This window comes from Varroa jacobsoni, unplaced genomic scaffold (genome assembly GCF_002532875.2).
Source record: "Varroa jacobsoni isolate VJ856 unplaced genomic scaffold, vjacob_1.0 scaffold_666, whole genome shotgun sequence".
Lineage (NCBI taxonomy): Eukaryota > Metazoa > Arthropoda > Arachnida > Mesostigmata > Varroidae > Varroa > Varroa jacobsoni.
In genome coordinates this window covers 84,132-109,371 of record NW_019213568.1, presented here as the reverse complement: position 1 = coordinate 109,371, position 25,240 = coordinate 84,132, and the positions used below count along the sequence as shown (strand labels likewise).

Here is a 25,240-nt window from a genome sequence, read left to right as displayed (position 1 = left end):
GGAAGCCGACGACACCCTGCCTGCCTGGCTACTGGCGCGGGCAACGACAGAGAGAAGGGTGGACTGCTTCTTGTGGGGGGAGAAATGCGTTTGGGAGAATTGGGGTTGGGGGAGAATAGGATAACGAACTGGGGGTAGTAGTTGCTATAGCCTACAGTAGCTGTAGCCTGTAGCAGGAATAGCAGCAGCAGCAGCACTAGCGCGGGGGTCGTAGGACAACCTCGAGGCGCTGCCTCTCCTACGCTGTGCTAGCCGTTCCTGTTATGGATCCAAACAGGCCGCGCGCACCAGGGGAAGACAGAGCGAGAAAGGGGCTGGTAGCGTTAGGGGGTTCGACTGGTATCCACGGAAAGCTTAGCTTCGTTTCCTGCTTGCTTCTCAAGGGTAATAGACGGGCAGTAAAGGGGGTTTCGAGGGGCCCGTCGCAGTGGCGCGGGGCTGAAGGGAAGCGTTGCCGAGGCGACGGCGACAACACGCCGGCCGGGAGCGACGCACTTCACAGAGGCTGTAGCGTTCCTGCCTTTGCCGACCTGGCCACCCTCAACAGTAGCAGCAGTAGCATCAGCAATGAAGCGCTGAGACATCCGCCCGTTTGGCCCTCGGCGAATTGCAACTTCAGCGGTGCCGTGGCGTACTGCAGCACGGCAGTTGTAATGAGACAAATAGCTCTGGCTTGTAGGCAGGAGGCCTCGGTAGAGGCCTAGGGGCACTCACATCATAGTTAATCTTGCAAAGTGCCACGCAATGTGCGGTGACTGTTCACAGTTGACAGCCGCGGAATTCCTGAAGGCGCCTGACCGTAGATCTGCTCAAGTTCGTAATGTATCTATCCCAAGGATGTGAATGTCCGAAGGCTCAACGTTATCGTGCTACAGACATAACATAGGGATTCTACCATTTTGTAGGGAAAATATATATGGCCATGGTGACGAAGAAACGATTGCAGGTGAAAGAGATATGGGGTTCAGAAGTGAAGTATTATGGGAATTCGTCAAGGTACTCGGAATGGATGCGTTTCTGGGAAAGCTTCATGTTGCGATCTTTTCCTTGATTTCGTTCTGGGCGCTTGACAGGCCTATGAGGCGTGCAGCTGAAGAACTTCGCAGGAGGAGCGAAGACCTTCTCAGAGAGAGCCCTCTCATCTATATCTACAATGTGAGTGACCGAACCTTAAATATTAGTGTTCTTGTAGTATTCGTGAACTGTATACTCTGACTTATTTAAGCGCAGTCTGCGATCAACTGCTAAACGCTCTGGGTGCAGAAATATACGGTTTGAGCTCCAGCACTCATTGACCGATAGCAACAGTCATAGTGTAATCCATGAACATTTGTATTGCTCAGAGTGAATCTGGTTGAACACAAGAAATGGGTGTCTTATAGCTAATCGACGCCTTCTATTTTCATCAAACAAGCGTTATAACGGCAATGCTAAGGTTCTGCAAATATCGGTGAATAGGTAAACGAAAAATGTATTGGCGGCGCAGTACTGGAAAATCAAAGCTTTGCGTTCGTATCTAAGCACCGCGATAAGGTATCGTAGCAAGCAGTAAAAGGGGACCAGAAGCGGACGTTGTTCGCATGGACGAGAGACCACCGCCGAACTGACAAAAGCTGTATAGTGCTCGAAGAATACGCGTGTGTACGTTCGATCGGCCAATCGATCTCTGCGAGTGCTGAATATATACACTATGTTGTTTTTTCTGCTTTCCGTCAAGCCGCTACGATGTACGTGCTAGAACGTACCCGTGAGACATTTTCGTTCTACCCTTTGACTCCTAAGCTGCTTCGTACAATAGAAGCACCGATTTTCTTAATTATTAATATTATATTAATTATGGCGGAGTCGAACTCATTCGCCCGCCCATACAGAACCGATTTGTTCCATCCATCGCTTTCGACGATCTATAGCCTTTTTACTACACAAATATATCGTGTTTTGCTAATTTGATAAACATTTTTTTTATCTTGAGGGTCGATCTGAGCCGCAACAACAGCAGCAGCGCCCTCTTTCGTCTGTGGTTACTTGTATCTTTCACTACCCTATCACAGATTTATTTGTCTGTGTGGAAGAATCCTTTTTGAGATCGACAAATATTTAAAATCATCTATTTTAATTGTTATACTTGCTTTCTTGCTTGTTCTTGCCGTATATGCGATCCGTTTATTACGACTTAGGAGCTTTGTCGAACAATTTCCAATTCTTGAACTCCGATAGAGTTCGTCCGCTTTCTTCCGCCAGGCCAGTCAGACGTCAATATTTAGGTATAGCATTTTAATGGCGTTCAGCTACCTTCAACGTGTTCCACAAACCGATACGAATCAAGAGTTTCCAATTTCTAACCTTTGTAGTAGCGTCACAATGACCTACTATCGAAGCGCCTCCATTACGGATCGTAGTTTTTCCAGCCGGGTTAACTAATTGTTACCTTGCAACCCTAGCCACAATCTAGTTTTCCAGAACAGAATAAGTACACCCGCTCGCCATCACATCCACTATATGTATAAATATATATATATATATATATATATAAAGTAGTTTTACGAGCAGACCGCTTTCTGTAGGGGGGAAGGGCGGGCGAGCGGTTAGTCAAAAGCTCTTCACGCCGCTGAAGCGGACATGGCCGTGGTCGTTGAACAAGCGGAAGATCGTCCGTTATGACTGCATGACAATGCCCACCCATATCGCTCGCTGCGAATACAGTTACCATTCCTGCCAGTACAAATATTGAGGTTGTTAATTTCATTCAATTGCATTTCGCGTCGGCGCTGCGTATCGCCGAATATTGTTAGGGGACAAAGCTTCCTTCCGTGGCCGTGGCTGCCGCTGCAGCCTCTGAACAAGCATCTTCAAGGGATCGCATTATCAACAAGAGCCAGTCACACTTGAAGCGAGCGAACACCCAACAGACCACAAGGGAGGAACTGTTGCGGTAGTTGATAATTGAAGAGACGACGATGAGGGCGCTAGTGATGTTGATGATGTTGGTTGGTCGGTCGGTCGCTGGGCGCGCGGATCAGCGTCCGCCGACGTGTTCATACTCGTCGCTATCATAGAACAGTGTCGACTATTTGTGATTACGCTTGCGTTTGTACCAGCGACTCTGCTGCCGCTGCTGATGCTGACGCTTAAGACGGCGACGACGATGGTGGCAAACTTAAGAGAAGCATCAACAATGGCTACGGTCGCGCTACTGCCTGTCGTCGGCGTCGGGCGGTTAAGTTAGCGCAGCGCGATAACGTCCCTCAAGCACTAGCAGCAGGCACAGCTACGTAAGCGCTCACTCAGTGGATCGACACAGAGCGAGAAAGAGACAGGCAGACAAAGCGACGAACAAACGAAGGTAACGATCCTTCTGCCGCAGCGGGTGCTCCTGGCGTCGCTGCCGCTACTTGTTCCCTATCTTGCCCTGTCGTCAGCGTCGTTCCTTTCCCGTTAGTGAATAGCACGAGTGGAGTTTTGGAGCGCGTTCCTGACCGGAGTGCAGAGGACGCCACGCTTCGGCAGCAGTGGCCACCGTAAGAGCAGCAACTTAATCTGCTCCAGCAGAGTCGGCAAGCAACCGGCCATCTTAGCTAATACGAACTGCTGCAGCAGCAGCAGCAGCAGCATCCGGCATCATTTCAGCAAACTCACCAAGCCAATAAGCCATTCAGTAAGTTCCCAACAGATCTCTGTCGTTCTTCCTTCCTCCTCGTCTCTCGATACGAAAGGAAATCATCGCCACTGTTGGCTGTGACTTTCTCACCGTAAGGTAACAGTCGTTGGTCCCTGTCGTCGGCTAGGTAGACCAGCCCGCCACCACCTACTGCAACTTACCATAGCCTACCGTAACGAGACCTACAACTCGACCTACGTAGGTTTTTACTTGGCGCCGGTTGGGCGGCTAGTGCTATTTCTGCTGTTCACCGTAGACTGTAGTCGCCATCTACGGTGAGATAGCGAGCGACGGCAGGCGCCAGCCAGGATAACTGCCGACTATCTAGGGAGAACTACGGAAGCAGACCAACTACCGGAGGCACTACTAGTGCGGTGGGTCTTCGACGGAGGTGAGTGCAAACGCAACTCTCTTAGGATGGGTTACAGCTGCCGTACCTACGGCTGTGCGCAGTGCGGTGTGACGTGACGCGATAGAAGTTGTGAGATGGTGGAAGGCGGTACGCTCGTTGATGTTCCATGCCAGTAAATGCTGACAAAGAAGAAGTACGTGGAACAATCAGAGTGGATCGAGAATTCGCTTTGGCTGCCATCTCTGCAGGGAGTGTACCATGGAGCGGTAAGCGCGGTCCCGGTGAATTGAACATTGCTACAAAGAGGAAAGTGACTTGTCAATGTTGGAATGACAAACAATTCACTGCTATCATGGATGTCGATGTAGGAACTTTACCGAAATATAGATGTGCTCGTAACAGCTGGAAAATGCTCAGTGGTGTGATGTGTATTGTCCGTCACGCAATAAGATAACTATATCTGATGGTGCGTACATTGTAAAGAATCTATGGAGTTTACTGGAACTTACCTAGTTTACTGAAAGTTAAAAAAATACGTTGCGACAAGAAGAACATACGCTCTTTGAAGGACAAGCACTGCATAGAATAGTCGTTGATGTGTTGACCTTAGAGAAGAAATACGTCAGCTAGAGAAAAAATATCTGTTCTGTTGTTTTCGCCTGTCTCAACATCTTCAACGTCACTGTAGAACCCTCACAATGGCATAAATCATGCAGCATTACATATATATATATATATATATATATATAGAGACAAACTAATTTACGCCTGGTATTACAACTTATGAGCAATAATGGTGATCGGCAGTGACATCAGTGGCGTTCCAATAACAGGGCAGAATAAACCCTGACGTGATGCAAGTAGCCTTCTTATAGGCATCGCTCACAATTCTCCACCGGCCTAACCGCAAAACTGGCATCTTGCCGTATTTACGCTGCGTCACTGACTCCCGCTGCAGCCGCAGCGGATCTAGAAGACCCAGCAAAACCCAATAGAAAGTAGAAAATGTGCACGGAAGCACGGCACTGCGAAGGCTGCCATTACCGTTGCAGCCGCCGCCGTTGTCACCGCAACAAGACTAGAAATCGCATCAGCTCCAGGAAGGAATGCAAGAATCTCTTCGATCTCTTAAGGCGCCTGAGGAATCTAAACGACCACGGGCGCTGTCCTTGGTTGATTGTACTTTCTGCTCGAGCAGGCGCTAGCGTAGCTTTTGTTACCGTCGCTGTGATTGTTACTGCTGTTGTTGTTGTTGTTGTTGTTGTTACGGTGGTCACAAACGCTGGAATTGGCATCGGCGCCGACAGTGGTTGAGAGACACCGTGAAAGAGGCAGGCGGATGTATGGCGGACGCCTGACGCGCGATTAGAGGAAATTGAAGAAGAAACGCTCAGCGCCGTCGGATGGCTGGAGATAGCGGAGATGTTTTAGTTGATCCATCAGTCATTCAAGCAACTCCAACGCCAGGCATCGACTAGCCGCTATTGATCGATCACAACCGCAGTCTGCATGTTCCCCGCGATCTCCATACCTGTTGGTATCGCCAAGAACTCTATAGGTCATTAGATCCTTCTTCTTTTCCATGAAACACGACGTAACTACAAGTCAGCCAATATTCGACCGACGACGTGAGTTTTGTAAATGACAACGGCATGGTCGGCGTCCACAGCAGCAGTATGGCTTCCAGCATTGTTCGACATCGTAAGGTACTCAGCCGAAGTCCTCTAATAGGTAATGCTGTCATCGTTGTTGTTTCTAGCAGTTGTTTCCTATCTTGTAGAGGCAGCAACTGTGATAGCTTGCTTCTCGCTTGGCCTAGAAACAACATGGCTGTGCAAGGCGATCGATCAAAGCCATCCTCGTCGTTCTCGATGTCCTATTGATCGCTAAATGCGGCAGCTATTGCCGTCGAGTGCCCGGTGCTACTACCGTCGACAGCTTCATGGCCAACAGGGTCACTTCGTTAACTCGTCATTTTCACTTCTTAAAAAGTTCCACGCTAAGCAATGTTGGAGTTGGCGAACGAAAACATAGATTCGAACGTTATTCGACTAGAACTGAATTAGCTGCCACAGTCAAGGACCACGTGGAAATACGCATTACGACGACGCGTAAAGGCGGCAGAGCAGAAACGGAGACAAGGTTTACATTGAGATAAAATCGCGCCGTCATAGCAATAGATGATCAGCAACGATGTTGGCTATGGAGCGGTCCTTTGGCAACGGCGGCCGCAGGAGTTAAAGGAATCGTAGTATGGGTCAGCGATGCCTCCAGAAGGACAGCCGCTAACTATTGCGACTCCTGTAGCCTGGTCCGACGCGGCAACCCGATTTCTCAAGGAGAAAAGAAGGCTAAGTGGTCTCCAACTAACAGCAACGGCAGCATCTTGGGCCGATATTGTGCCGAAAGCGGACACGTTGGCGAACTCGCATATATGAACAGATATGAGACTTAAACGTTGCTCAACTTGAAAGGCGTCAACAAAGTGTTTGCGAGCAATCTGTCCCGCGCTTTCGTCTGTTGCCTCGTTTATTATCCACCTTGACATACATGATAAATGCAGTTTAGCCCGGAAAATTCGAAAATATACTAATTTCATCAGATTATTGAAGCGGCCCTAGTGTGACTGGCTATATTTCACCAAGCAGAAGGAATCAAGAGAGTTCTTGCGGTTAGCTCGCGTATAAACCAACACATCACACGCGTCAAACTCGAGTCTAGTGTTGTTGTTATTATGTTTGCCATTGATTGTCAGATCTCGAAGCTCTGCCTAGGCCATGCCGCTCCTAGCTCGCCATTAACTCTAAAAGGATGATTTGACAGCTACTTAGTACAAGAGCAAACAACAGACAAAAAAGACCGACTGGTCGAGTGATATGATTTGTCTTTGGAGAGATTTCAACATAAGTGCGTTAAGACGGCTCAGCCAATGATTCTATTAAATAGAAACTGTATTGTGATAGTTATTCCTGGTGAGCTGTGTGATGGGCTCAAACTAGCCCAATAGTAAACTGGCTTATATATTCATATATACTTTACTTTGTTGTCGTTGTGGTGGGAGTCTGTGCTGTGGGAAAGATATTCTCCACTGGGGTACCAGACATAGATCGGAAACCGATATTACCACGAAAAAGACAGATGGGCGTGTCACGCAACTCAGCTGCCGTAGAATTGAAAATCACAGTATTGTGAGTACTGATGAACCCATAACCGTTATCCATGACAAATGCCGACAGAGTAGATTATGCTTCAATGAAATTGTAGAAAGCATGAGAAAAGGACCGGCTGCAAAAAGGCAGGCAGAATCTGTGATTCGACGTTTACTGAGAACCTGTGTTTGTGTGTGAACCTCCGGTGGTTATTACGCGCTCAGATCGCCTTGGAGGACTACTATCTGCTTCTTGGTAAGTTCAAAGTCATCTTCCTCCACGACCCCTACGGAGGGAACATATATATATATAAACGTAAATGGCGGAAAACTTAAAAAAATTGAATCGAGGCTATGATACAATCTCTTCTAGATCATTATAAGTTAACTCAGCGTCTAGTTTAAAGGAAGTCTCTCGTATTGTACTCTCGTTTTTTTTCAAAATGTCAAGAGGCTCCTTTTAAACTGTCCAGACGTTTTTGCCTAACTCTGTATTTATAGTGCAAAATGGTTTTGGCTGGCAGATTTTCGGCTATGAGCAATGTTGACTCTGAGATTGAGAGACTCTCAGAGTCAAACAGAATCAAAAATTAAATCATAAACGATACTATTCAGCACCATCTGGTACGAATTTTCTCTGCCGCTAGCTTTCTTTGGAAGGGACCTTTCAATTAGAAAGCCGAAAAGGGCTACCGGTTCATGGTACACCTGTGTATCTCCTATGATAGCCCAAATGGGAGCCTTGACAGGGCCTACAAAAGGTAAGATTAGTTTCTGCAACAACGCTCTGTTGGCTAGCTTAAATCCTTTCTTCCTTCTGTCCTAATAAATCGAATTTCTTGAAAAAGAGAAAACAAGCTTCCGTGTATTAGCTAAATCTCCATTTATTTGATGTTTGTTCTACCGTTATCAGTGTGTCCCTGAATAGCTACTGCCGTAGGCGACGCTGCGAAATGTTGCAGCTGCTAATGATAACAATCATCCAGTCCTATTACAGTGAATGTATTGGAAATCACGACGTCTTAAAACTGACCCAACTAGAATCGACCCAAATAGCTTATTATTGTTCTCGGTGCGTTATAGACATTCACTCATATGGCATGTAGAATGAGTCCAACTGATCGGTGGCGGCCGTTATGGCTGGTACCGTTGCAGTGGCTACAGCCTTGCCAGCCGTCTTGATTAGTTGATGCTGTGTAGAGACTTCCAGGTATTGTTCACGCCATCTAAAGTTGCATACTTGACCAAAAAAATCTATTCGTAGAAACATAGTCATCGAACTCTCCAGCACACGCCTCGCTCTGATTTGCAACAGAGAGTTATCACCGTTACTACATTATGTGCTGCAACGTATATATACACACACACACACATACTGTAATGACTATGTGTCCGTAAATCATAAAGATCAAAAGAAAGAGTTTATAAATTATGTATTAATAACACAAGGATTTATATAACCGTTACCCACGAATGTATGTGTCTGTGATGACGGCTTGTCGAGCTATTAGACATGTACTCGAGCCCTTTACATAGGACACGTTCTCTTGCATGTTGGTTTCTGACGGTGGTTGTTTCTAAGTAAATACTTATATGTATGTATGTATGTATGCATGTATGGTGCATTTAGCTACGTGCAATATGTTTACGTTGACACTAGTCGGGCTCGATTTTACAGTACTATTTGGCCATGATTACGCCAGGCCTAATACAACTCTTTTATCTACTGATTAAGTGGTCGCCAACACTGCTCAGAGTTGCATTTATTCAATTGTATATTTGTTTGTCCAAGAAGTTGATGGTGCCTTGCCTAGTGATAGATTTATTATTTTTCGCGCGATATTTAAACGTGAATGTTTGCATTGTCCTTAACGCGGCCAAAAATAGCTATGTGCTGAAGGTTCGTGTTTTAATCTGATCAACGCTTATTTACGGGCCTCACCTCCGAGCGCTGGGCTTAGTGCAGCTTGAACGCGACCCGCCTGAAACTCTCCACTTGGCAAAACCCATTATCCGGGAAGTTAGCATTATACATATAACTAAATAGTTACTTTATTCATTAGCTAGCGATTTTGTTGACGCTTGGGCAAGATGCACATTTGACATACATTTTGCAATGCAGGTGTACCGAAGCAAGTGCGTTATAGCGTATCCATCAAGTTATAGGATCTGCGGAAGGAACGCTTTTCACGGGAATGTTCTGTTTTGTACGTGTTGGAGATTTCGATAGATTTAGTCCCTTGCACACTTCGGCAGGAGGGCACTGGTCAATGTACTGCGAGGGCCATTATTTGCCAATATTACGAAACAGATTATAGAGGGCCAAAAATTATAAGAATTCAAATAAATGGATATCCGTTACTGTCACTATGCGCCTGGCTGTTGAAAGCGCGGGGCAATTTTGGGACAATCACCTGCCCAGTTCGCCGACAGCATTCCTAATGTCTACCCTAAAAACCTGATACTTGATAAGAGGCGCCTTCGTGCTTATATTGCTCACTTATTTCGGTGTTTCCGTATTTAAATAGAAAACGCTACATAAATACAAATGTGTAGGAACTTTAAGGTGAATATTCAATGGTGCACTCAAAATGCATATTTCAACCCGACCCCCGTCCCCGTTCCCCGTCCTTTAACAATATGTTATTTTTTTTTACTAATGATCCGTCTTATGAAATAAATCGTGTGTGTGTGTGTTGGCCAGGCACTTAAAAACGGCGTTTTTAGCAGTTTCGGGTCCTCGCTTGTCAAATATATGTCATTTTTACGCTACCTCACATAATATGTTTGAGCAGCTATGACTGAATATAAATGGTCATGATTCGTGAGGTTCAAGTTTGTAGGAATACAACCGATCAGGCGATCTGAAAATCCGTGTAGCGTTGCTTGCTCTTTCTTTCCTCTTATTTGATACAGTCCAAACGGAGGGCATTTTGTTTGTGTTTTGATCATTTGATAACGAAGTTAGGTCGAACTAAAAAGTATGTTAACCTATTTTTAGAGTTGGGAGAAAAGAGCACAATTTCGCAAGTGTTGCTTAAATCGGCCGTGTTTATGTAGTAGAATACATAGGGGTGACCTAAGCCTAAATTCTATATAAGCCTAACGCGCACCTACACATATTCGATACAGAAGGTTTGAAAAATCTAGTTTATAAACTTGTTTTGGACTGGTCCATCTATCAATAACAGGTCGTTATGTATGCGAGCGCCGTTCCAAATACGAAGTATGCAGTTTCAAGAAAGTTGAGCGTTTGGGCATTCTCGAATGCGCCTTAGTTAAAATGTTGAAGAACGAGGCAATACTTTTCAAGATTTGACGTTGAGAGAATAATAGAAATAATAACTACTACTATTACTATTGCTACTTCAAATAGCCCTAAGAGGCGATTTCGTTGGGAAGATTTCGCGGAAAACATCTTCCCAACCATTCTTCTACCGGATAGATAGATGAGCATTATCTTGAAATTTTTATCAAACTTGTGTGACCTATAAATTTTCTTTAATCGTTTTTTTTTTAAGCATTCCTCTATATTCTATGGGCATTTTGCCTTTTACCTCAGTTGTTCGCCAGCGTCCTCAAAGCGATGTCCAACCCTCTGACTCGCTGAGTTCCGTTGAAATAATTCCGTTGAATTTATTTAAAAGAGTAACTGGACTAAGAAGCGCATCGAATCCCAAAGCGTGACTCTGCAGTACATAAGGTAAAGGAACTCGTTCATCCTTCTGCCACCTCCATAAAATGGCTCTCCTTAACGTCACATTAGAATAAACATCTGGGAAGTGATCCTCGATTATTTTTGCAGGCTGAACGTACTGATAATCATTGACGTACTATCTTCAATAAAGAAACCGCTAACAGGGTAGTTCGCTTAGAACCACCATCTGTGCTTGTTTTGGTCCGGGCAGCAAATCCGCGTACGGACCTATTTCCCAGTTACTAACAAAAGACTGATGCTGTTTCAGCTTGTTCGGAAACGATCTATCTCCTAAAACATAGGTAAGCCAAAGATTTGCTTTCTACGCAACATATCCATATGTGAGAATCTGATTGGTTCCTTTAATCCACCTGACGATGCGTCCCTACGCCTGTTTGTCTGCCTGTAAGTCCTCCCATATGTTTGTGTGCGTGTCGACATGCGTGTTTTCACGTATAGTCACGTCGCGAATCACGAACAGTGAAGTACAGTCCTTGTTGATGTTGTTGTTGCTGTCATCGTCGTTGTTGCTCTGCCTGTCTACGAAACCTAGTAGCAAAAAGAGCAGGACAACTAAGCCGAGAAACGCAACGAGAAAAACAACATCGACCATGTGAGAACAACTGCAATAATAACAGCAGATGAAACAGCAAAACGCGTATTTAGGGCGTGCTCCTATACCGCTTCAAGGAACGGGGCCTCCATTGGCGTTATTATAGCCGCAGCCGTTGAACAGCAAGAGTGGGGCGACGTAACAAGTTAGTTACGGGCTGACTCGACTTTGCTACGGCGTTAATTGCCCTTGGAAGGTGCACCGCCGCAGCCGCTGTTGCCGGCAGCAGCGGCGCGTGTTTTATAAATGCAAAAGAAGCACCTTTTGACAACCCGATGTCCCTGATTGCCGCCTGTAAACAGGGAACTGCCCGGCAATCACAACGGATCGGCAATGTATGCATCCCCATTGGCCTGCTTTTCTGCTTCTTTCTGATTTGTGGTGGAGTCGTTTCGACGGTTTTGGGCATGTCGACCGTTGTTCTTACCGCGTAAGACACACCCGCGCGTTTGCCTTTCTATTACCTAACGCGGCCATCAATGTATAGCTTAGAAATGGCCGCAACGACAGCGACGGCGGTAGCAGCAGTGATAATGCTGGCAGTCTCCGTAGCTGTCATTGCAGCGATGGCAAAAACAACAGCAACGGTACGAGCGCACTTATTCGGTGTATGAACAATCTTTGGTAAGAGTAGCGACTTCTGCTGGAAACTGCCGGAACAACAACAGACATTCTAGCATAGCAGGAGCAATAGCTACGATTACGGCGGGCTTGTGAGCTCATGGCGAATGAGAAAACAAACGGCTGATTTAACTCCACCAGAACTTGGTTGAACCTAGCCACTGAAAGTCAACAGAGCCAACGACATGATTCTGCCGCCGCCGCCGCCGCCGCTCAAGAGTGCAGACCAGCTACAGACCACCAACAATCAGACGAGTCAGCGTGAGTAAAGATGACGCTACGGCCACAGCCGCCCCATTCGTGCTCGTCTTCGTCGCTAAACAGCACGTCGAAGTTCGCAGGCGTAAAGAGGGCCGACTTACAGCGAGTCTGGCTAGCAGATAGACTAGCTCTTCAAGCTGGATACCATGTACCCTTTCAGCGCGCACCATACCGCTCGAAGGGGTCCATCCTACCAACGGTGGTCGATCCCATCCTCCTTTGCGCTGCTGCCATAACCTCGCCCTCCCCCAGCTCGAATTGTGGCTCTTTCTGTGCCCGGACTCCCCGGTCGCAGTTTGGTCGAAGGCTGAGCGACCGTCTGTTGCTTGGTTAGTTGGTGGGAATCTAAATTTTGCTAGCAGGCATTCATTTTCTCTCACTCTCGTACAGCGGTTCCTGCTTTTGGGGTCCTGCGTGGTGGGCGAGCTCGGATGCGCCATCGTGCCAGGGCCAGCGACGTGGCCGTTAGAGTAGCGACTTTGAAATGGTTCACACCCCAACGTTGCTGCTGCTGCCGTCGCCGGCGCCGCTGAGCAAATGGCGTGGTACAGCTCACAACTGCAACTTTTCTATTTTTGCCCAAATCAACGCCGATCGCGAAGAGAGAGACCAGAAGAGGATTTTGTGGCCGCCTTCGAGTAACAGGAACACGACACAACACAAGGGCGAAATCGACACTCGGCAGAAGCCGACGCTTGGTCTTCGAAGCAGAGTTCTTAAGGATATGAGTTTGTGAGCGTGAGTATGAATGCGAGTCTCTAGCATACGACTGCGTAACAGTTAGCAGCGGTAGGATTGCTCTCATAAAGTCCTTTTACACTTTCTGAGAACAAGCAATTCTAATAGATGGAGGAGCAGAGGAAGGACCAGGTCGGCAGCGTTGAAGCAATACCGCCCAAAGAGGTCTCATTACTGGAGAAACGGGCAAGTAGAATCGGGCTGGAACACGCCGCAAAATAACTGAATAATTAATAATAACAAAAACATCATAGTAACAAACTGCAACAACAACTATGAGCTAGTACAAAGCAATATTATCTATATTGAATAGGCACAATATTTATTTCGCATTGACTATTCTTTTGAATGATCTGTATGTGTTTTTGCATAAAATAATTAAAAATTATAGGCGTTTGTGTAGAAATAAAAGCCCCCTTATTCATATGTGCAAGATCCGTAGCGTGCTAGAAAAATAAATCTTTGTTAATAAGACGATTTCTTTCGAAGAAGCGCGCATCTTCGGTAGGATATAAGCCTGGTTATAATGAAAAAAAATCTCGTGCCGCACAAACCCCGTCTAAACGGTAGTTTGTTTTCAACTGGTAACGACCTCGTGTTGATCGTTATATTATAATCCTATTATAAAACATAGGTGTCATCGTTACCAGGCCAACGTACTGGGTACTCGTCGGTGCCTTTGACAAGTAACGAAGAAACGCTGGGATTTTCCTTTGTGCAATATCAACTTTAAATGAATTTGATGAACGTCGCCTGTCGTCACGATCGCTACCCTATCAATAATATAGTTAGATAATGGTAATAAAGTTACTATAATATCGTGCGGAATGATGAACTTCACAATACTTTCTATACAATTATTATTTGATGTGTTACAGTGAACTGGAATCAAAGTACCCTAAGGCCTTTTGTTTAACGTGGAATCATTATTATGGCTATCAATGACGGTCAAGTGTTGTCACACGAATTGTCCTGTGTATGTATGGGTGTCTATGCTGTGAATTATGAATACAAGCAATTTTTACCTAGGTAGCCTTTAGCCAATCGGAGCCTATCGAGGTACCATTTTGCTATCAAAGTCGTAATTTTACAATATATAGGTCGTCAATGGGTAATCGAAGTACGCATGTACTCTCTGAGGCCGGAAACACAGCATGCTGACAAAACATCCAGCAACTACAATGGCGATTGTAGGTGTATTGCTAACTCTGAATGATTATAAATGAGCGACGTTGTTTATCCTTTACTTTAACAATATGCTTCCGTACTTACATCAAGCTCTTTATGCCACCTCCACGCACGGACGTCCCTCTGGCTAAGATGTTTCGTACGAGGAATGATGGTGTTAGCTCGTTTTCTCCATGCTAATATCATTGGTGGGCCTAAATTTCATTTTTAGGCTGAGTTAGGTAAGTGTCGCCTATGTTATCTCCACGGTAGTAGCATGTGTCGACGCCTTACGTAAGGGTTCCTTTCGGAGCAGTTCCTGAAGTTGCTTACGTGTTTTTCTTTGTGAGCAATTTTCGGAACGCATATATTGTACATTTCCCTTAAGGATTTTTGTTCAATTGTGGCAAACATTCGGAAAATGTAGAAGCAAAGTCGCGGCTGAACGAAACACCTACAGGCTGTTGTTCCGTGTAGGTAAACAGTCAGTGGTCATACATTTCTTCGACGTATAGCTAGCAGGTTGACCTAAACGTCGCTCATGGCTAGAGATAAGTAACGTAAACGTGTAACTCGGACGGAGATTATGGTTCACATCCCAGTCAATCTGTGGGGTTTGCTTCATGTACTTGAAAAGGCTTTCGTTCGTGGCCCAACAGTGAGATATGGGAAAGCGTAGCATGTGAAGTAAAACACTATCTTTCTGTGTGGAACAAACGCTGAAGATTCGCTCAATAGTGATAGCTGCTTGCACGAACATCGATTAGTTAGCCAAGCTATATGTACTTCAAAATAAATTGAGAGAAAATTTCGAAGTAACGAGAAAGCCTTTCAAGAATCGTTCTTTCTAACTCGCCTAGCCTTTGCGATATGGCTTACGCGTATCAGTAATTTAAGATTAGATTCTACTTGTTAGCATCTTTAGCAATGGCGAGCGCGAAGCCAGCGGTAGGATCCGAGTTCTTCTTGTGTTATTATTGAGTTATCCTTGCGCGAGTACGGTCCAGAAAAAACGTACGGCTTTTCTCGATATAAATACATAGCAACTCAGCGCCTTTTTACAACGGCGCATATTTCCTAAAGGAGAGAACTGCAAAACCATGCAAGTAAATCCAATCGAATTCTATTCTTCATATTTTGAAGCTGAACTCCAACTGAGTGCTATGTAGGAAATGCGGATCCTCAGTATTTTAGGTCCAATGAGGTGTTGCGATTAGGACTTCTAAGTGCGCCACTATCGCATTTTACATATTTAAACACGGGAAATTATTATTATATTATTATGGCGGGAAAGTTTTCTTTTTTCTTTCTCAAGTCGTACTAGTAAGGCTGATTGGTATCACCTGGCGAAATCTGAAATGTTATGGAACGGATGCAACATCGGTGTTCCATTGGACTTCAAACGTTTTCCATGTGGAGAATATTTAGTAGGGGAAGTTCCAAGCTCAAAACGGTCGTACCGGCCGTGCGCATGAGAAGTAACGCATGGTTTTCATATTAGTCGTGCATTTCTAGCGAATCTCACGTATTCTCTATTTCGGACCATTTTTATCTGTTATTTTGTCATTCTATTTTCGAAAGAATGCAAAAGAATGAACCTGCGGAGCCAAAAGCGTCGGTGCTCGAGAGTTTAAATAGTCCAGTTTCAGTCAATCGGGATGCGACAAAGTATCGTGCGTATAAAACTCATGCAGACGCACACGAAGCTCGATAAAAGCTAGAATGTTTATATTTATGCACATAAATACAAACATTGGTCAAAAGTTATATATATATATATATATATATAAAGCAAGAATAAGTACAATAAAATTAGTTGCATGCAAAGTTATGCCATCAGATAGACGTTTCCTTTTAGATAAATTTATAACCTCGCTGTTGTTCCGTGGCGTTTCATAGAATCAGCATGATAGGCTTTGTGCCCATGTAGAAGTGCATGTGTGCGTTCGTTTATAGGTATGCGATTGTGTATATATATATATATATATAACTTCTGTTATCGTTACCTTTGTTCCTTTCAGCTACCGGGAGCGGCGTAGAAGCATTCGACTATCTGAACTTCACGAACTAGGCCCAGCCCGAATGGCCCAACGTGTGCTCTTGTGCTTCCTCCTACGGGCGCAGTCAACATGCTTCCTCTTAGAAACCAACTTCGGAACACACATGCGCCCATAATAACAACACTATGGCTTGGTTTATTGGGTTAGGCTGAATCGCTAGCAGTGCACGCCACTCAGCGCCCCACTTCACCTCATCTTGTTGGGCTGCCACCTGACCGAAAGGAGGCACAAATGAATATATTACCATTCTGGTCTCCCGCCTATTTCATGCTGCAGAGGATGTTACCTGCGGCGATGACGAATATGTTCTGTATTGACGCGGGCACTAGGTGAGTGCTTGGCGGGTGGTTCTTAGCTGCGGAAGCGGCCTCATCAGGAGTTTTCCAATGGACTGTTGTATTGATTGCTTCAGACAACACCTACCGATAGACTAGGCTATCATTGAAAGCTAGGTTCACGACCAAAGAGTTCCACTGAGCAAGAGGAGTGCAGGTGGGAGATAGGCGATGTGCTCAGTGTGGCTGCCGTAGAGGCATCAACGGCGGTATCGTTGCTCGTGCTGGTAGTGCGTTCGCTGTTCAAGTGGGAACAAATTCACCGTAACTTTATCTGGGCCTAGGCAAAGCCGACCCGGTTATTTAGCCTAGCCACTATTACTGCTGCTATGGCCAGTGATGTTTATTGTCGAGCTAGTGCCTTCACCCCGTCGACGATGACAGCGGCAGCTCCAGCGCCATCGCCGCCTCATTATCATGATCATCAACAGCAGGACCATGAACATCGCCAACCTTTGCTAGTAACGATGAGGAGATATCATAACATTAACAGCGACAGCTTCGATCGATTGACTAAAGGCTAGTGATGATGTCACGACGATGCTAACGCTGCTCTTTGGATTAAACGACTTGTTGTCGTCGTCGTCGATTGGGATTGATGCTTCAACGCTGTGCGTTAAAGAAGCATTACTACTACGCGCGATCACGGAACAGAAATTGGTAGAATAGACTCGAGTATTTCTCACTACTGTTGTAGCTTTGGCTTGGGCTGATCTGATAAACTGGTTGTTGGTGGTGATTCTGATGATGGTCGCCGTAGCTGAATGGCGGCTATTATTGCTCTCTGCATTACTGGGGCTGCAGGCGTGTTTCCGACCGACAATTGTCGGCATAACAGCGGTTTGCTTGTACGGGACGTCTGTTCTTTCTCTCAGGAGGCTATTGTAGATCACTCCGAAGGCTGTGACTATTGCAGATTACACTACGTATGGGCAGTAGTAGCATTGTGCTCTAGCGGTACAGAATACAGGCGCAGATGACGCTGCCTACGCTGATGTTGGTAGGTAGTCCGTGGAAAGGGACTAAATATCTCGCCTTGTTCTCCTTGCTTTTGCTCCTATCACGGCTGTTGTTTCATGATCGCTTTCATCTGTCGTGGGGCCACCGGCAGCAAACAGATGATGATGATGATGCTAATCCTTTGGAAAGTTCATCTCCTTTGCCGTATAGGTGGAAGGTAGCTAATTCTTATGAGCTGTCGATCGGGTTCTGGCAGCCACCTGGTAATAGGGTGGTGATGCTGGCGGTCTCCGATGCTGCAAGGATTATAGGTATAACACACGTCGGTTACTTTACGACTAGCGTGGTCGCATCGTTAGGCACATCTCTGCTGCTGAAGTAGTGACGCCAGCCTGCATCGTGGCGAAGCTGTGGTGGTGCAGGAGGAAATGCTTGGCAAACGCTAGGACTTCCCTTGGGTAGGCAAGCTGGGATTGAGGAAGGTAAAAGCTAAATAGGTAGGGCGATGGGGAACAAATGAAGGCAGATCATTGGTTTAATCTGGCTCCGGCCAAAGTCACCGTCAGTGATGACGAGGAAGCCGTCCTTGGATGGAAGAGCAATGTGCGCGCCTGGCCGAATGGACGCAACAGGCAGGGCGCTCTTTCAGCCTGCCGTAACGTGGCGGTCCCGATCGAATCGACTAAGTTCGCAGGCCGATTTGGCCGGCCCGGCTTGGCTTCGTCGAAGTGGCCGTGTCGGAGCTGCTGGCGATGACTTTCAGCTTGAGCATTGAAGCCACGCTGTCCCAACTCTCCCTTGGTGAAGGAGCTTCTCCTGGTAACCTACCTTGTCCTGGCTTGACTGACTAACTTGACAGCGTCGATACGTTTCCCCAGACTCCTCCCTCCACCTTGTGAAGGCAAAGTAAGCGTTGTTGGAAGGCACGATCAAATACACAACCACGCAGACAGACACATGACTGGAATATTAGCAGTCTTTTAGAGCCTCGATTATTAGGTGTAATGGTGGCACTAAGCCCAGAACTAGCAGCTGCTAGCTGGTGAAGAGGTTGATTGCGTCCTTACCAATTGGAAGCGAGCGATGTGCTAAATAAGGAAAGATCATACAAAACATCAATAGAAAGAAGAATCATAACCGACTTGAGTCGAAAATTCATCAAGAACCGTGTTGTTTTCTGCGTTGGATATCGTTAATGTGGTCTCAGCAGTTAGTGGTAGTGAAAACACATAAAAACATTGGTTGATGGATACTTCACTTCTTAGCAGCGTCTATTCTAGAGCATCAGATTCTCTACATGTAAAACATATGTTGAGGTTACATGTTACTCGTTAGTGGAAACTACGTGTGAAGTGTATCAACACTATTTTGGTAAATCGTCGGTGATGGCTTCTCCAAGACGCTTGCATGAGACATATATGCACCTGTTATAGCAGGTGAGGTATTATCTATAAAGCTTTCACTAACACGTTCTGCTCGAAAGAGCTTCTGAACAATGTTTCTGGTGCTTGATAATCGACCCCTGAATAGTACCTGTTGGCAGATCGACCGTTGTTGGAGTTCGTTCACGGAACAATGACGTCCAGGGACCTCTTTATGAAACTGGTGGATCAGTCACGAAAGTGACCTAAATATTTTCACTTAAGATAGCTAATTCAGCTTTGTCGATACATTATGAAGCTTTCGAGCTTGGGATACCCTAACTCCCTATAGGAAATAATAGTTTTTTTTGCAGATTAACTCTTCATTTACAGTTGTTTGCTACATTAGTTCTTGAGCGTTCAAAATTACTCATAATTTATTGATTACCTCAACAGATTTCCATCAATAAAATCTAATAATTATATAGTAATGAAATGTGTTAAACTGAACTAAATAAATTATTTAACACTTACAGAGGCCGATAACGAAAGCTAAAAGACACCGTCTACCTACCAACGACCTCCATTCCACTGCTTCGGTAACGAAATGAGGGACTTCTGTTGAGTCAGGAGCCCCCGAAGTTCCCTGGCCTACCCAGTGTAGGAATGGCGCGAGCAGATAGCCCCACAGAGATGAGGAACAAATAAAATTAGAAAATTTTAGCCTGGTTACTGCGTTTTCCTTCTGCATTGCACGCTGCATGCTCAAAACGTTTTCGTCAGTCTCCTTTAGAGGTTACCTTTTCTACGCTTTGCTCACCACTGCAAGTACCTGCAAGTTCTTTGTCGATTGTCCTAGCTAATAAAATATGATTTGCTGATGTTTCCTCTACCCGCAGAGCTGATCCTTCAAGCCGCATTAAACGGTGGATTTGAACGCCTTCAACGACCTACCGACTCTTCGGTGAAAGAGGACAGGAAAGGTAAGCAAGAATCGCTTTTCATCGTAGGACAAATCATCCTTAATCCACATAGGGTGGCAGCTTTTGTGATTGCTGTTCTATAATATGTGAGGCGTCGTGGTCTAGGTTCTTTATAGATTTCACGTACATACTAACGCGAATCTACAGAGTAAAGGATGGTGTAAAGTACTTCATTCCTTTAAACTTTATATATATTTTTTTATGTGTGTTTGGGGAAAGAACAATGTTTTTATTATCGTAGGATCACCAATACAGTATCGGGACGATTTACTTGCTGTAGAATTATTTTGTAAATAAATTTACATAAACTTCTTATTCTAACGACTTTACTAGAAATGTCAACTGAGCTTCGCTTTGTTTCCAAGTTAAACAGTCAAATTTACCTTTACGGAAATTATAAGGGGGCAAACAATCTTACTGCAAACGTAATTCATGTTGATCTTATCCTGTATATATGCTATATAATATGGTACAGTAAAAGCAGAATAAAAGCTACTGCTTTTACCAGTTATTATGAGGCGTCACGAGGCAATATTTCCGTAAGTTCTCTATGTGTCTTCAACATGAGTAGCATTCATTACTACTGCTGTTATTTCAGCACCCTATTGTCAGATACAGTAGAACAACAGTGTGGGACAACAACGCTTTCATTAAAGGAAAGACAAAGATAAACTAATAATTTTTATTAAAAACATCCATTCCTACTGGAAACGACGCAGCGGTGTTTTCCCATTGACGGCGTTTTGATCTGTCCCGTCCTGGCTGCGCATTAAATGCTAATTGACAAAATAAGCAGGCCAATGCTTGCCAGTTGCTTATGCTTACCATACATTACATGAGCCTACTACGACTTTCCATGGACGCAAGCGTCACGCTATAGACGTCAAGCCGTCATGCTTCTAGTCTACTCATCTATGCACGTGCACGTGCAGTACTTTTCGCGCTGTGTTTTAACTGCTCAGCTAGCTATAAGGATTTTTATGCAATTGTCGCAGTTCCGCTGCGGCTGCTGGCGTATTCAGTGGCAGCACCTTGACTGTTCCTCGGGTTTTTCCTTCCTCCTGCCGAATGGCGATGCTTTTGCCGAACCAGCTCTTCCAAACTGTTCTGTTCTATACCCGATGATAGTGATGCTTAGAATAATAATAATACGAGTGTTTATTCAAATATTTTTGGGAACTCTTAGTTGCTATATCTGCCGTTGCTTCTGTGCAATTACCTCTTCCTGCAACGGTTCTTCCTGTACGAAAGTTTTATATTTGTGGGGTCACCTGCTTCGGTTGGATAAGTAATCGGTAGGGCAAAGACATACACCCTTTCTGTTGCAAGTGCGACAAATCTTTGTGAGCCTGCTTGGCGTCGGCCGTTATTTCATCATGTCTGTTGCCTCTTAACTGCCGTTATCCTGTGGACCACATATCGGCTGCCGTTGACCATTAACAAACTGCCACGGTCGCCGCTGATCATGATGCTGTGTGTTGCTGCTAAGGCCGTTGGGTTGACTTGACTACAGCTTCAATGGGACTACGTTGTGAGCGTGAAATTGAACGTTGCGAGCAGTTGTTCCTTAAGCTCTCGCTACGTTGAAACAGTCGCTTGTCCTGCTCTGCGGACGATGACGAGCCGCCGTAGCCATCTTTGGATATGTATTGCCGGATCAGCTGAAGCGGTCGAAAAGAAAGAAAAAAAAAGATAAAGAAGATCCCAGAGACGAAACAGGACAAGGCACAGTATCCGCTGAAAGCGAGACAGACAGGCGGAACGCTTTTGTTGGACGTAAACCCAAGCCAGCCACATGGTTTAACGTAGGGCTTTATCCAAGTGGGCTGTCGGGTTCCGTTGTCTAGAGACTGGGGCCTTTTTCGATTTGCGGTTGAGCTTGTTTGGCTGACTTCCATAGCTTGATAGCTTGCTGGGTATTTGGTCGGCGTAGCAGGCCAAACAGCTCACGCGTGCACGTGGATAAGCTTGTGGATGGTACATGTCGTGTTTCCCGGTATCCAACAGTTCGTCTCTGGGTGGCCAATGTTGACTAAGTCAAAGGGCGGCACTCATCATCGAGGACCAAAATGTACAGTATTTGTTTATTTTACTATCGGCTGTTTGCTGAAACACATGTCGTCGTTTTTTTTGGTGTTAACTGATCGTTGTGTAGGGGCAGGGTATCTGTCGAATACATCTACATATGCAGTCCATTTCAAATTACAATAGTACCGTTATTCAATTATGCCAAGTTCATCAGGGTCGCATGAAATCTTAATTCGTTGCTCATGGAGCGCTGGCTCTTGTCGGTGCCGCCAGCGTTGCGAAGTTACCAAAGGGTGACAATGTGGTCCAGGTTAACATCGGCAGCAGACAGAAGCATGAGGCTAACATTAAGAATAGCGGTTCAGGAATAACAGCGGTCCCTTTGACCTGTTTGAATTCTATTGCTGCCGGCCGCCCGATAGTGACGCGAAACACTTTCCATTGTATTGTATTTGGCACAAGACACTGACAAACAGAGCTTTTCCTATTTCTTCGAAAAATATTATTTGAAGTCTCGTTACGACTGCTAACTGTATATGGCTGCCAGAGTGTCTTATTGTATGGGTGACCGTCTCGTAGAAAACAAGTAGCACAGTATTTCTCACTTACGTCGCGTATCGGGTGACGCCGCAGAGTCCTGCTGCGTGCGCGTCTCGGCCTGATCATCTTTAATTTTTCATTTGTACTGTGACACATTTGCAGGAACGACCGATTTGGTGCACGCAATTTCCTTAACCTGAGTGCAAAGTAATTCCATGGTATAGTCACGAGACCGTTGATGACAATTTTTTTCCTTCGTCGGCGCTGTTTTTCTGTCGATTCAACGATTCCCTGACGTTTTTATGGTTGGATCGCGTTCTTCACATATACAGCGGCAAACACAATGCCAGTAGCGAGATTTCCACTGTTAATTGGTGCGTGTATGTAACACAAGTGCGGTATCAAGAACTGTGTCCCTTGTCCGCAAGTTTATGGATCTTTCGGATTCCTTCAATATTGTCGCTATGATCGGCGGCGATCATTGGGGCCGCCGCCGCCGTCTCAGTAATTGCTGTTGTCCTTGATGACGACAAGAGTCTACCTTGTACAAATTGATTCGCGCGTTGGTCGGGAACTATAATATTCTGTTTAGAAGCGATACAGACGCTCTGAGCGTTGTCGTCTTCGTTCTTCTATAACTCAATTGTTTTTTCCTAATCCAGTTGGTGCGGCAACCACTAGCGCGGCAGTGAAACGAAATACAAAGATACGGTATATCGTACTAGGGAGGAAAGGATAACGATCGAAGAAAACTTGCTATCGTCACATCTAATATATGCTAGAATATATCCGCTTGGTTCCAAGATAAAGAGATTGCCAAAGCATGAGATAGCAGACGGTCGACTAAAGAAGTAATTACATGTTATGAAATTTGCACGATGCTAGATAATTTTATTCTTGAAAGGAGCATCATTTATAATGTAGAATTTAGTGTAAATTTTTTTTAGCAAATGTTGCAGATTATTCTGAGAGGACGAAACAGAACAGCTTATATCACACACTGTTGTGGGATTGATATGGGATTAAGTGATTACAAAGTTTATAGGTAATACAACAATAACCTTCTCACAAAGAGATCATTACCCTACATCAACCAGAAGAAGGAAGATCAACCAGAAGGTCGAATATCGAGAATTGATAGCCAGAATATGTTTACGCTAATTAAGATTATTACAAGTTAAAACAGAACGTTTTTTTGGCCTCTGGCAAAACATCAAGGTGGAAATATCCGTACGCTTACCACCACAAGGCCGGAACTTCGGAATGATTCCTTCCTTTGGTACTGGCGCGTATGTGTCGAGCAAGCAAGAACTCTTAATATTTATTGGAATATTTTACATTTGACTGTTTTTCCCCGACTTCTAGATTTAGTTGATGCCTAACTGGATAAAATACATCGATTCGTTTCCGTCAGTGATTACCGATTTTACATTAGGAAAAACCGCGTGTGCACCATGATCTTGTTTTACGCGTTTGCCGCTTTGTTTATTTTTCAGGTGTTTATTCCTGTTCAGCCTGCCATCTGCAATTTCCCCTTCTTGCCGAGTTACGAGCACATTATCGTGCTAACCATTACAGGTACTGATGAATGATACCAAGCATGAAAAGAATAATATATTAATTAGGCCTCAGTATATATATATATATATTATGTGGCAGCCATCTAATCCTGCTATTCTCTAGGCATAAATTGTGGAATTGCATTTGGATCGATCTCAAACATTGTTTTTCCCATGGGAATGTTCTCTCTGCAGAGGCGACGGGGAGCGTCGATTTGAGTGCTCCCTTTGCCACTATGAGTTTAAGCAGAAGATACATCTACAGCGGCATATGGAAAAAAAGCACTTTGTACCACAAATCAGGCCTGGTAAGTGGGACTCATAACCAAAAGTCATCGTACGTTAAGGGGCCAGTTTGTACATATATATATATATATACAAATCTCTCACAAACTGATTCTACCCAAAGGGGTCTTTCAAGCTCACGACATAAGAGAGAAAAACAAAGATTACATCCTTATTGCTTTCTGTCATGTAAAGGTATCTTTAAAGTTGACTGACATTGCAAAGAAGTGATTCAAATGATGTACATCTATAAAATTTGTTTGGATCGAAAAGTCTGCTTAATTTAAATTATAAGATACATTTAACACGTGACCTGACCAGAGTTGCAAGATATTATTAGGTTGGCCATATGCTACGTCAAGTCGGCAACATTTGATTACTTGTGTTGCTCTTTCGTTACAAGTCGATTAAGAAGAGCATGCGTACGCTATAAATCTATGTCCTGTTTTTTCATATCTCCATTTCCTTTCCTCTCCCCTCACTGTTTGTGTTGTCCTGTTGTGTGAAGCCACGAAGGCGCGAAGTCCACTGCCGACTAGTCAAATCAGTCAAATGCAGCTACTGGAGGGCAGCTGTAGGACATCGGTAGGCAGTTCAGCGGCACAGGCATCACGAGGACCTGCTTCTAGTGGAGGCGGCGCATCAGCTACTGGAGGCGAGTTAGTCGCCTTCCGGCCCCCCGGAGCCCCTGATCTTCCATTAGACTATCGCACTCTGCACAATGCCATGCTTGAAAATTTACAAAAAGCCATTGAGGCGCGGTCGGCACAGAGTATGTTTGAGATCAACAACATGCTTACTGGTAGGTACATTAAAACTGAATAGAGTTATATATAACTTTTACATACTTTCCGGTATTTTTTATTTTAGCTAA

The 25,240-nt window shown here is 44.9% G+C and overlaps 1 protein-coding gene across 5 annotated transcripts in view; it reads left to right on the top strand.

The window, feature by feature from the left end:
- Window positions 1-25,240, top strand: part of LOC111262476 (uncharacterized) — a 69,270-nt gene that overhangs the window by 42,468 nt on the left and 1,562 nt on the right. For 2 of the 5 annotated variants that reach the window (XM_086969140.1, XM_022836772.2), the window contains 5 exons: window positions 16,277-16,644; window positions 19,508-19,954; window positions 24,019-24,100; window positions 24,277-24,389; window positions 24,875-25,168. In XM_086969140.1, coding sequence (XP_086825266.1) covers window positions 19,852-19,954; window positions 24,019-24,100; window positions 24,277-24,389; window positions 24,875-25,168 — 592 coding nt within the window. In that variant the 5' untranslated portion in view covers window positions 16,277-16,644; window positions 19,508-19,851. The other 3 variants (XM_086969141.1, XM_086969142.1, XM_086969143.1) reach the window with 3 other exon arrangements.